Source organism: Saimiri boliviensis, chromosome 20 (genome assembly GCF_048565385.1).
Source record: "Saimiri boliviensis isolate mSaiBol1 chromosome 20, mSaiBol1.pri, whole genome shotgun sequence".
In the NCBI taxonomy this organism is placed as follows: Eukaryota; Metazoa; Chordata; class Mammalia; order Primates; family Cebidae; genus Saimiri; species Saimiri boliviensis.
The window spans coordinates 25116896-25130124 of record NC_133468.1 but is presented as its reverse complement, the minus strand read 5'-3'; the positions used below and the strand labels follow the sequence as shown (position 1 = coordinate 25130124).

The window sequence follows — 13229 nt, the reverse complement described above, 5'->3', positions numbered from 1 at the left end:
TTGAGCTAATTTATTATGTGGTATGAGGATATACTTGACACCACAAAACAAATTTTACATGTGGGTATCCAATATCCAGTTGTCCCAGAATCATTTTTTGAAAAGAATATTCTTTCTCCATCTCTTGTTATCCTTGTCAAAGTTCAATTGACCATAAATGTGAGGGTTTATTTCTGGATTCTCAGTTCTATTCCATTAATTTATCATTGTTCATCGTCCTTCTTCATGGTAATACCACACTGTTTTGATTCCTGTAGCTTTGAGTACATTTCGAAATCAGGAAGTGTGAGTCTTCCAATTCCGTTAGGTTCCTCCCACCCCCAAGATTGTCTTGGTTATCCTGAGTGAGTCCCTTGAATTTCCATATGTATTTTTGGGATTAGCTTGTCAATTTCTGCAAAGAAGCCAGATGAGATTTTGATAGAGATTATGTTGAATCTGTAGATTAGTTTGGGTAGTGCTGTCTTAAGAATCTAAGTTTTCCAGCTTATGGACATGGGATATCTTTTTATTTATTTAGGTCTTCTTTATTTTTTTTCAGCAAAGTTTTACTGCTTTCAGAATGTATGTTTTGCACTTATTTTGTTAAGTTTATTCCCAAGTATTCTTTTTGATGCGACTGTAAATAGAATTGTTTTCCCAATTTTCTTTCCATATTGTGCATTGCTAGTATATAGAGATATAACTGATTTTTATATGCTCATATTGCATCCTACAGACTTGCTGAACTTGTTTATCATGTTAATAGTTTTTAGTAGATTTTTCATGGATTTTCTATATATAAGACTATGTTATCTGCAAACAGGAATAGTTTTACTTTTTCTTTTCCAATCTAGGTGTTTTTTATTTAATTTTCTTGCCTCATTACCTTGGCTGGAACTGCCAGTACAATGTCGAATAGAAATGCTAAGAGCAGACTTATTTGTCTTGTTCTTGATCTTAGTGGGAAAGCATTCAGCCTTTCACCATTAAGTCTGATATTAGCTAAGGGTTTTTTTGTTGCCACTTACCATCAGTTGAGGATATTCTCTATTCCTAGTTTTTTTAAATTGTTTTTATGGTGAAGGCATTGAGATTTTGCCAAATGTTTTTTCTGTGTGTATTGAGATGAATGGTTTTTTACCTTTATGGGCATAGCTCGTTACCTTAATTGATATTCTGATGTTACTGTTAGGCCAATCTTAACATTCCTGGGATAAATCTCACTTGTTCACAGTTTATAATCTTTTTTATATGTTTCTAGATTCAGTTTTGTTGAGGCACTAACTTTTATCAAGCGCTTTCTACCAGCCAAGCCATTTACATGGATTAATTCGTTTAGTTTTCAAAGCCTATGAGATAGGAACTATCATTATGCCTTTTACCAAAATGAGGAGAGTGAGGCTCAGAAAAGTTATGTCACCTAGTCAAAGTCACGCAACTGGGTATTGGCAGAGGTAAGATTCTAACTCAAGCTATCCATTTCACCTCCACACTAAAAATGCCTCTCATGTGGGTATCAGTGGTAAACAAGGGATGATTTTCAGATAATACTCAGACCTGTGTTTATGTTCATTGCTGTATTTTTTTATGGCTCCCCTGTGTTTATGGCATATACTATTGGTTTTCTATCTGTGATGGTTATACAAAGCTTCCTTCTAAAATATAAAGTAGCAAAAAAGAGAATCTCTAGAAAAAAAAAGTAAGAATTATCCTGGCAGTTTATGGATATGACTGTGTATTCCATGCTGATTTTAATTATCTCTGTTGCTTTGTTGAGGTGGAGTCTTGCTCTGTCACCCAGGCTGGAGTGCAGTGGCTCTATGTCAGCTCACTGCAACCTCTGTCTCCCGGGTTCAAGCAATTCTCCTGCCTCAGCCTCCTGAGTAGCTGGGACTACAGGTGTGTGCCCCCACGCCTGGCTAATTTTTGAATTTTTAGTAGAGACAGGGTTTCACCATGTTGGCCAGGCTGGTCTCGAACTCCTGACCTCATGAGATCTGCCTGCCTTGGCCTCCCAAAGTGCTGGATTACAGGTGTGAGCGACTGTGCCTGGCCTTATCTGTGTTATTAATAGTGAGGGAGAAGGAATGGAAAAAACTAGAAGTGAGGACATGGCCAACTTCAGGTCATCTCCTCTCACCTGTGTTGTCAGGTGATTGAGGTATGTTCATGCATTCTTTCATTCAGTACTTCCCCAGTGCGTCGTCTTTTTGCAGTACTCTGCTAAGGTCTCTGCATTTCCACTGATAGGTAAGAAAGTGGTCCCTGACCTTGAGGAACTTTCACATGTGTGGTTCTCCAGGGAGGGCACGTGTGTTTTATTTCATGGGCAAACTCAGATTGATTGCTGGTGGCTTCCTGGAGCTCAGTATTTCCTGAGGATTCTGAAGCTGTCTATGGACTTAGTGGAAAATAGAGTCGTTACCAATTAGCAATGTCTGCTCTGGCATGGGAGGAAAAAGTAACACTATTCAGGTTTTATTCTGTGGCCAAGAAGACATCATAGAGTATTCTTGCACAAACCTATATGGCATAGCCTGCTGTATATATAGCCCATTGCTCCTGTTCTACAAATCTGTACAACATGTTCCTGTACTGAATTCTGTAGGCAGTTACAACACAATGGGAAGTATTTGTGTATCTAAATATAGAAAAGGTACAGTAAAAATATGATATAGTCTTATGGAAACACCATCATATACATGGTCCACTGTTGACTGTAACATCATTATGAGGCAAATGACTGTAATTTTAAAAATAGAAACAATTAAAATATCCCTTTTGTTTTTATATTATGTAATATTTTCTTTGTACTAATATATGTATACATGTGTGTATATATACGTCTGTGTGTGTAGTGTATTTGTGTGTGTGTGTGTGTGTGTGTGTGTGTGCGCGCATACATATATAGCCACTGGCTGGACAGCCATACGACAGGGAAAATATTTCCTGGCCTCTTGAAGTTCATGAAACACAAAGGTGACATTACCTAATCTTTCTAGCCTGGCAAAGTTGTGTTCTTCTTGAGGAAGGATAAAGCAGCCAAACTGGGGGGAAAAATGTGCTTGGCACCTTTCAAAAAGGTACGAAACCAGCTGTGGTCTAGAAGAAAAGGTCTAGAAGAAAAGGCATGGGAGAACTGGGAGTCAAGATATCCTGTTTCTACCCTACTTCTGCCACTAGCTGGCCATGTCACCTTGAATAAAAGTGTTTACTTCTTCATTACACAGTGTCCTCAGAAACACAGCAAAAATTAACCTGCTGAGTTAAATTTGCAAGATAGTTGTGATTGAGAAAATCAATGTGAAAAATCTATAGAACTGAGGTATTACTGTAATAATAATAATATTTTCCTTTTTGTAGGAGAATTGTTGCAGTATTTAATTCATCCTCTCTATTGAAAACAGGCCACAGACTAGCTAATGATAAACAGGGAGGTCATTGTTTAAGACTGAGCTCCTGTACTAGACCCCTAAAATCCAGACCAAACTAAAATGGAGTCACTCATGCTAAATGCTACTCTCTACCTGAGTCAGCATAATAAGCAAATCCCTTCTGCCCTAACCCTTACAAAAAAGTAACCTGAAGTAACCTGATGTTAACTAATCATTTATTTTTCTATTGTTATGTTTCCTTTTTCCCACCTTACAAAACCCACTGTTTTGCTATTGTCCAGTGGGAGCTTTCATTCTATCGTATAGAAAGGAGGTGTTTCAATTCATAAATCATGAATTAAAAGCAATTAATTATATAAATTGATTGTAATTTTATTTTTTGACACATCTTTGCTGGCTACTGTGTTAAGTACATGCTGTAGTTATATAATCAGAATAATCACTGAGGACAGGCACTATTATAAATTGTCACCCTTATAAGGTAAGGAAACTGAGGCTCAGAAAGGTTAAGGAACATGCTATTGGTTATATAGCTAGTAAGTGGCAGATGGCAGATTCAGACCCAGAACTCAAGCTTACTCACTGTACTAGTCTAATATTCTGCTTTGGTAAAAATCTTAACTTTTCATTTCTTTCCAGAAAATCAAACAGATAATGACAATGCAAGTCTTTTGCTTATAGAAAAGCAGGGTTTAAGCTGGGAGTGTCAGAAGGTTCTCCTGACAGCCATCATGCGTTTATAGGACCTATCCCCATCTTGCTTGGGGTCTGTCAGTCATCTCCGCCTGGAGGGACACCTAAAGCCCCCCTTCTCAGAAGCAAATTGCTTGTGAGCCTGATGTTATTACTGCTTTTGCGGAAACCAGGCCACTGACTGAGTTTGTTATGAAGACACTGAATTTAAATCTGTCATGAATGCCCCCCACTGAGAAGCTGCAGCTGCGCTGGGTAAATGATACTCCCAGAACACTGTTAACGTTTAAATATTTCATTAATTTCTTTTCCAAAATGATGAAATGGTTACATGTGTGTAGACTGAACATAAATAATCATTCTTACTTGGAAGATTGCATAACAGGCGGGACACGTGGGCAGAAAAGAAGTACGTTCTTATTTTCATTTATACCTCTGTTCAAATTTCCAGAACATTTGTCCTTTCTGGGTGATGTGGATTTGGCAGTGCCTGCCAGCACTTGAGCTAAAAATGTCTGATTTCCAGCTCCCTTAGGCAATGAGTGATCTACCAGTGTTCGTAGAAATCCACTATAGAAGCTGTATTTGCAAGGGAGAAGAAGGGTTGCATTAACATAAACAGAATCCTAAGTTACTAGCTTTGTAGGTTGTTTACTTACTGATTCTCTTCAAGGGATGTTCAGGGGTGCTATTATGCTATAGAGAGAAACTTCATGGTTATTCTGGTAAATGAGTATTTTTATTTTATTTTATTCTGAGACAGAGTTTTGCCCTTGTCGCCCAGGCAGGAGTGCAATGGCACAATCTTGGCTCATTGCAACCTCCACCTTCTGGGTTCAAGTGGTTCTTCTGCTTCAGTCTCCTGAGTAGCTGGTGCCTGCCACCATGCCCAGCTAATTATTTTTTTCTTTTTTCGTATTTTTAATAGAAACAGGGTTTCTACTAAACCCTGTTTAGTTTGGCCAGGCTGGTCTTGAACTCCTGACCTCAGGTGATCCACCTGCCTCGGCCCCCCAAAGTGCTGGGATTACAGGTGTGAACCACCATGCCCGTCCGTAAATGGGTAAGTTTGAGAAGCCCAGAAGAAACCTAGTTACAGGAGAAAAAAGGGAAGTTGGCTAAGAGCTAGGAGCATATAAACTGATATAGGGGATTTTATAAAAAATTTGAAACATAGAAAGTTGGATGGAAAAATACAATAATCTCTATGCATGTGTCACACACAATCTACAGTTACTAACTCACTGCTGGTTTTGTTTCGTTTTTACTCACCCTTCCCTCATCTGTATTATTTAGAAGCAAACCCCTGTGTCTTTTATCAATATTTTAGTAGGTATTTTTAGAAGATAAAGGCTCTTTTAAAACATAACCTTGATGTTATCACACCTAAATAAAATATTTCCTTCATATTATCAAATATCCGGTCAGTACTCATTTTCTAATTTTCTCATAAAGTTATAATTTTATTTTCATGGTGGTTTGTTTGAAATAGGATCCAAATAAGGTTCACGCACGATAGTGTGTTAGGTCTCTTCAAAACCTATAGTTTTCCTTCCATCTCTTTTCTATCTTTGCAATTTATTTGTTAGAGGTCCTGAGTCATTTTTCCAGCAGAATTTGTCTTGGATTGTATTTTCCTATTTACATCACTGGGGTATAGCATGTTTTTCTGCCCTCTTATATTTCCTGTGAGTTGGCATCAAAGGCTTAATTAGATTCAGGTGTTTTGTTAGGGGGGTGGGGGAGTGACAGTGCGTTTTTCCATCACTAAGCACATAATGTCTGATTGTCTTTCATTTAGGGATGTTAGCAGCTCATGATGATCAGTTCCTAGATCCATTTGTTTATAGAGGTTGGAAAACAAGGATATTGTCATTTTTTTTCTTAAAAAGAAAAAAAAAAACTTTTATGGAAAGAAACAACCATCTCTTCTATAGTTTGGTTATCTGGTGGTATAGTTTGTTGAGGTAAGACAGGTTAAATGTTTGCTTTTATTTACCAATATTCAACATAAAAATTGGTTCACAGGCTTGTCTAACAGTAACAAAGTAATAAAAACCAAGTTTTTATTAGATGTCTTTGAGATCCATTGGCGTCTTCCAGCACATCACTCAATTTTAAAATACTTGGAACAGTCCCTTTCTGTGGAGTTACTCCAATAGTACAACGTATATACATTCATTTGTTTCATTTTGCTTTTCATTTTGTGGGCCACTTTTTATAAATTTAAATTTTAAAAGTATATAAAATGTTTTGATGGTTTCAAAGTCAAATCTACAAAATAAGGCATATTCAAAGGATTCTAGCCTCTATCTCTGCCCCTTAACTGTATTCCCTTTTTTCCTGTTCCCCATGGGTAACTAATTTTTAAAAGTATATGGCTTTCCCTTCCATTGTTTGTTTTTGAAGTAGAAGATGTGTGTGGAGACATCTGCAGACCCTCTCCCGGGTACATGAGCACTTGCTCTCCATACCATGTCCTGGAGATTACCCCGTAATTGCATGTAGAGAGGTTCCTCACTGTTTTCCTGCTGCTTCATATTTCCCTGTATGGTGGCACCATAGTTTATCCAGACAGTCTTCCATTAATGGATATATTAGGCCGAACTTGCACTGCTGTAAAGAGGTACTGGAGACTGGGTAATTTATAAAGAAATGACTAGAAAGAGGTCTTCACACATCTTCTACTTACAAAACGAGCAATGGAAGGGGAAGCTGTATACTTTTAAAAATTAGTTACCTATTGGAAACAGGAAAAGAAGGGAATACAGTTAAGGGGCAGAGATGGGGGCTAGAATTCTTTGCATATTGGTTCATGGTTCCACAGGCTGTACAGGAAGCATGGTGCCAGCATCTACTTGGCTTCTGGGGAGGCTGCGCAAAGCCTTCAATCACAGCAGAAGGCAGAGGGGGAACAGTTACACCACGTGGTGAAAGCAAAAGCAAGAGAGTGGGCAGTGTGGGGAAGCGGGGGGTGCCACACACTTTAAAATGACCATCTCTCCTGTGAACTCAGAACTCACTCATCACCAAGGGGATGGCCCAAGCTGTTCAGGAGGGACCTGCCCCCATAGTCCAGACACCTCCCACCAGGCCCCACCTCCAATATTGGGGATTAGAATTCAACATGAGATTTGGGTGAGAGCAAGTACCTAACTGTATTAATGGATGTTTGCAGTTTTCGGTTTTTGCGATCACAAGTAGTGCTGCTGTGAATGGCCTTGTGCATATATCTTTGTGTATTTTTGTCCGTGCAACTTTGGGATAGATTCCTAGAAGTGGGATTGCTGGTCAAAGGGTAAAATACTTATGGAAGTTTGTTAGTTAGTGCCAGATTTCTTTCCATGGGAAATGTGTCATTTTTACATCCCTATCAACAATATTTGGGAGAGCCTGTTTCTCCGTAGTCTTGCCAACAGCATGTATAGTCAAACTTTTAGATTTGAGCCCATCTGATCAGTGAGAAATGGTGTATCTCCATGAAAGTTTAATCTGGATTTTTCTTACTGAAAATGAGACAGGACACCTTTCAAATGCAGTCTTCCTGGTCCCCTGGTTGGAACCCAGGCATTTTATTATTAAGAAGCTGTACACGTGACTTTTTGGCACAAGCAGGGCCAAGAACCATTAATGCAGAGTGTTTGAAAACACGAGCATAGAAGTTGGTATGAAATAAACCTCCCCTTATCAAGTGTAGTCTCACAATGCAAGCCTGAGCCGTTGGAAGGAAGTATGTCATAATGAAGATGACTTCTGACTGTGGAGCTGGACAAACCTGGCTTCGCCCTCGCTCCACCACTTGCCAGCCCTTGACCCTGTGAAATTAAATGCTGAGGTTCTGTTCATTCATCTATAGAATGGGAATAATCAGGGTACTTACCTTTATGAAGTGGATGCAAGATTGAAATAGTCAAGTATTTTGCACAGTTTCTGACACAGAGTAAAGGCTGAAGAAATGTTTTATTATTATAATTGGAATTAATGAAGAGAATTAGCAAGGCTTTGGAGGTTGAAGATCATATACCCAGTAAAATCATCACTCCTCCTCCTACTTAGTAGCGTAAGAAGGAAGACAGTCTTTTTTTCTTTTCTTTTCTTGTAACGGATAGGCAAAGTAGTTTTGCTGTAGAACTGAATGCCACACTTAGAATTGTGGGGAGAGAAGAGGAAGAAGCTTAGGTGTGGAGAGGACCTGAAACCACCCTAGAAGGCCAGCCTTCTGCAGAGGGCAGAGGGGGAAGTTACCTCTGAGCTCAGTGATCCCTCACTGGATGCAGCATTCGCTGTTGCCATGGTACATGATGGGAGGTGTGTTCGAGAACTCGGGTTAATGTGAATCCAGTTAGCTGCTCAGCAGCCAGTGAAGGCTCAGTCCCAATCTGCCCTCCCAACCTTGGACCTAAGGCAGATATTAGTCTCCGGGCAGCATGACCTTGGGTAGATTCTGCAGTTGTTTTAGCCCTTTGCGGCCCCTGGACCAAATTCTTCTGTTGTGGATCCGTTTTCCCCCTAATGTGAGACACTACATTTCCTAACGAGCAAGGCAAACTTACTGACATTCCCAGGAGAAATTCCAGCCCTGTCTCACAGCTATCTGGGATTGAAGGTGGTCAGGAAGGGGTTCTCAGACAAGCACGGTGGCGCTGCTCTTTGTGTCCCTGTTAATCATGTATGTTTAGGATTGGCTTTATTATTGTTAGAAATCTTTTTCTAAAACTCAGCTTTTAGTGTTTTTGCTCACCTCTACTGTTGTGTTTTATTTTGCTTTGTTTTTTGCTTTATGTCTGCCTTTGTAACTCCCAACCCCTCAATTCTCATTTCTCTGGGCTGATTTTTTTTCTCTGAAGGTTGTTGAGTGTAACATTAACTTCATTTAGTTCTACTTTTCTTTCAACTAAATGTGTTGAAGACATGTATGAGTGCTTTCTGTCTTTCATTTCTAAATATTCTTATTATTGCTATTTAAATTCCTCTTTAGTTATGAATGACCTTGAAGTGTGTCTTATAAATTTTCAGAGGTATGGGATTTTATTGCTATAATTTGCATTATTGATTTCTAATTTCATTGTATTATGTTTAATAATCAGTGAATGTGACTGGTAGGCTGTCATTTTTGAAGAGGGAATCTGATTTATATCCTAAATCATGATTAGTTTTTAAGCCGTGTTTCACATATGTTTGGGTGGGGAAAATGAGTATTCTGTTTGCTGGGTGCTGAGTTCTTAAAATAGGAATTAGCTCAACTTGGGTAACTGTGCTGTTCAGATCCTCTTCAGCTTCGAATCCTGCCAAACATACTGTCAAAGCAGTTACACTGTGCCAGGGTCTTAAGACACAAAAATGTCCATTTAGGGTTGATTTGTTCAGTGTGCCTCACAAAAGATACTCAGGCCGAGGAAGACAATGGCTCCTCCATCTTTGCAAAGAAGGTTGATTTGCAGGAATTGAGTTATTTTAATCCCAGTTTAATTAGCCTAAAAACCTGGGCTCTGGTTTTCTGCTAATTATCTTGGCTGTCACAATCATGGATAACTGTGTTGCTGATAATTTAAGAGTGGAACTCATAAATATCCTTAGGAAGAACAAAAAAGGTGGAGAAATAACCATGACCCATGTCCTCACATCCTTCACTCCTGGTCACGTGTGGGAGTCATGTAACTTCTCTGAGCCCTGATGTTTCATCAGTGATATAGATAGAGTACCGCCTTCCATGTTGATCACACAGGGTGGCAGTGAGGGTCAGCCAAGTACACACAAAGTACTTTGTTAGCCATGTAGAGATCCTCAGATATAAAAGATACAGGTTGAGAACACCTCGTGAAGAAGTGGTGAGTGGAAGTGGCCTCAGTGTGTTTTAACCCTCTTTATTCTCCTGAAGGATCCTGGACAGGGTGCGGTTAAAAGAAATTTTAGAGGCCCCTGAAAATCTCCACTGACCTTCTCTTTCTTTCCCTCAGTGCGGAATACAGAAACTGCAGCCATGACCACGCATGTCACCCTGGAAGATGCCCTGTCCAACGTGGACCTGCTTGAAGAGCTGCCCCTCCCCGACCAGCAGCCATGCATCGAACCTCCACCTTCCTCCATCATGTACCAGGTAATGGAAATGGCAGCTAGCACCAGGGGAACCAGGAACTCTGGGGATCCCCTAAGAGGGTTTGCCCTGAGGCAGAGGGAAGGGGGAGGTCTCCATCTAGAAGGTGAAAGGTCATGAGCTGATCCAGTCCCTTGTGCACCAGTGGAACCCAGTATAAGGAACAGATTAGCTACTAAATGTGCACCAGGACTATTTCCCTTTCCCAGGGAGGTCTTGTTGATCTGATTGGACCCCCAGATACCTTCCTGGCTATTCTTGCTGCTGCACTAACCAAGGTTTTAGCAGCTCTGACCTCATGAATTAAAGATTGCAATTTAGAAACCCCAGAACCTGCCTGGGTAATTACTTTTGAGGAGGGCATTACAACATCCCATAGCAGCTCATGCCTCAGGAAAGCTGGTCACAGTTGTTGGCTTTTGCTTAAGAGAACAGAGCTTGTGATAAACCACCATCAGATTGTTCCAGACCATGACCCATCAGGGCTGGGAGTCAGCTTTCTAACCCCTTGTCTGGGTATGCCAGTCCAGAAGCAATGTTAAGAAAGGACATGCTAATTTGAAAGTTCTAGTTGTGTTTGACCTTTTGATAGTTCTCAGACTGCTAAAGGAGACTAAATATAAATACATGATAAATTCTTAAATTTCATTCAGTGGATGTATGAAGCACATGCTTGAGGGTTCAGCTCATAAACTTCATTGATTCACCTCTTCTAACACAGATTAACATTTTAATTAGACAAATATCTTTTTTGTCATAAGCAATAAAGTATGCAAAAAAGTGTACAAAAACGTGGAATTTTTTTCTTTAACTGTGCCTATATATATATGCCTTTTTTAACCAAATATACACATTTGTGTGTGTGTGTGTGTGTGTGTGTGTGTGTGTGTGTGTATGTATGTGTATGTTTACCAAAAGAGAACCATACTATATTTATTGCTTTATGAGTTGGCTTTTTAACTTAAAATATGGATATTTTTCCATGACAATACCACAATACTACCACATTATGCTTAGCCACCTCATGGTACTTATAAGCCCGCTTATGGATATGCTATTATATATTCAGCCTTTCACTGTTGAGGGACATTTGGGTTGTTTACAGTTTTTTTAATCACAAAAAAATGCCACGATGATTATTCTTGGACCTATATATCTGCACCCTTGGGTGAGTATTTTCTGGAACTGCTGAATCAAAGCAATGCACATCTTCACTTTTAGCAGCTATTTGGGCTTGAGGAGTTTCAGCATTTGCTTCTGAGGCTCAGCTGAGTGAACCTGATTACTGATGGGAAGCGGATGGCAGGCCCTGTCATCACTGGCCTCTGCCCAGTGTGAGTGAGGGTGGGACTTTGTGGGGAAGGGGCAAGATGAGAGGTGAGGCAGCGGGAGCTTTCCGCAGAGAGCTCGTGCTGTTTGTTGGCAGCAGTTTGCTCCCTGGACACCCAGCCAACTTGGAACTGTTTTCTAACGACCAAAATGTTCCTGCCCTCTAATTCCACAGGCTAACTTTGACACGAACTTCGAGGACAGGAATGCATTTGTCACGGGCATTGCAAGGTACATTGAGCAGGCCACAGTCCACTCCAGCATGGTAAGTCTCTGTGACCCACGTGTGCAGACATGCTCCCTGCTGGCCTGGCAGGGGCTGTGGGCAGCTTCTCACACCAGAGGCATGTGCTCAGCTATTCTAAGAACCCTCTGCCTCAGTCAGAATCATGTGCTTAAGCCCAGTCTTATATTCTGCCCCGTCCCCTCTTGGTGCCTAGAAACACAGTGTTCACCTTTATCATCCAGCTTTGCAAATCCTACTCAACTATTAGGGCCCAACTTAGTCTCCACTACTCACTTCCCTGAGCTCCTATAGCTTTTTGGGTTAACCACGTGATTGGCTCCTGCCTTGTATATATATTATTGAATGTGTGGAATTTTGTCTCTTGAGCAGAGCAAAAGGTTTCCTGAAAAAGGGACACTGGCTTTGGTTTTGGAATAACAGTTAGTTACTCAAAAGAGCTGATGGCCTAAATCATTTGCAAATAGGGCCACTTATTATTTTCTCTCTTAGAGTCTGATTCATCTGTGGAGGGCTCCTCCCCTTCCCTGTTAGGTTTCCATTGATTTTATTCTCATGTAGCACTGCAATTTGAAGAATTCCAAATTCTGTGTTCATAGACCCTGCCTGTGGCCCCATAGACCTTTGACATTATATGTCTTAGCTTGTTTTGTGATGCTATAACAAGGAAACCAGACTGGGTAATTTATAATAAGTAGAAATTTAGGTCGGATACAGTAGCTCATGCCTGTAACCCCAGCACTTTGGGATGCTGAGGTAGGAGGATCCCTTGAGCCCATGAGTTTGAGACCAGCCTGGGCAACATGGTGAGACCCTGTCTCTACAAAAAAATTTAAAAATTATCTGGATGAGGTGGCACACACCCATAGTTGCAGCTACGTGGGAGGCTTAGGTGAGAGGATTGCTTGAGCCCAGGGGGTTGAGGCTGCAGTAAGCTGGGATCGTGCCACTGTACTCCAACCTGGGCAATAGAACAAGACTCTATCTCAGAAAAAAAAAAAAAAAAAAAAAAAAAAAAAAAGGCAGTAGTTTATTGGCTCATGATTATGGAGGGTGGAAAGTCCAAGATTGATGGGGCAGTATCTGGTGAGAGCCTTCTTACTGCATCATATCATGGCAGAAGGCATGACATGGGTAAGAGAGAGGGAAGGGAGCCAGACATCCTTTATAAGGAACTGACTCCCATGATAACAGCATCAGTTCTTTCATGGGGTAGAGCCCTCATGACCTGATTACCTCTTAAAGGTCCCACCTCTCAACACTTGCATTGGAGATTTAAGTTTCTTTTTTTCCTTTTTTTTCCCCCTGAGACAGAATTTCACTCTTGTTACCCAGGCTGGAGTGCAGTGGTGCAATCTTGACTCACTGCAGCCTCCACCTCCTGGGTTCAAGTGATTCTCATGCCTCAGCCTTCCAGGTGGCTGGGATTACAGGCAAGTGCCACCATACCTGACTAATTTTTGTATTTTTAGTAGAGATAGGGTTTCTCCAT

The 13229-nt window shown here is 40.5% G+C and overlaps 1 protein-coding gene across 4 annotated transcripts in view; it reads left to right on the top strand.

Annotated features, from left to right (window-relative positions):
* The window catches only part of CYFIP2 (cytoplasmic FMR1 interacting protein 2), a 142609-nt gene that overhangs the window by 9936 nt on the left and 119444 nt on the right, over positions 1-13229 (top strand). For all 4 annotated transcript variants that reach the window (XM_039460643.2, XM_039460642.2, XM_010345340.3 and 1 more), the window contains exons 2-3: positions 10028-10167; positions 11669-11758. In XM_039460643.2, coding sequence (XP_039316577.1) covers positions 10051-10167; positions 11669-11758 — 207 coding nt within the window. In that variant the 5' untranslated portion in view covers positions 10028-10050. The remainder of the gene's footprint in view (positions 1-10027; positions 10168-11668; positions 11759-13229) is intronic.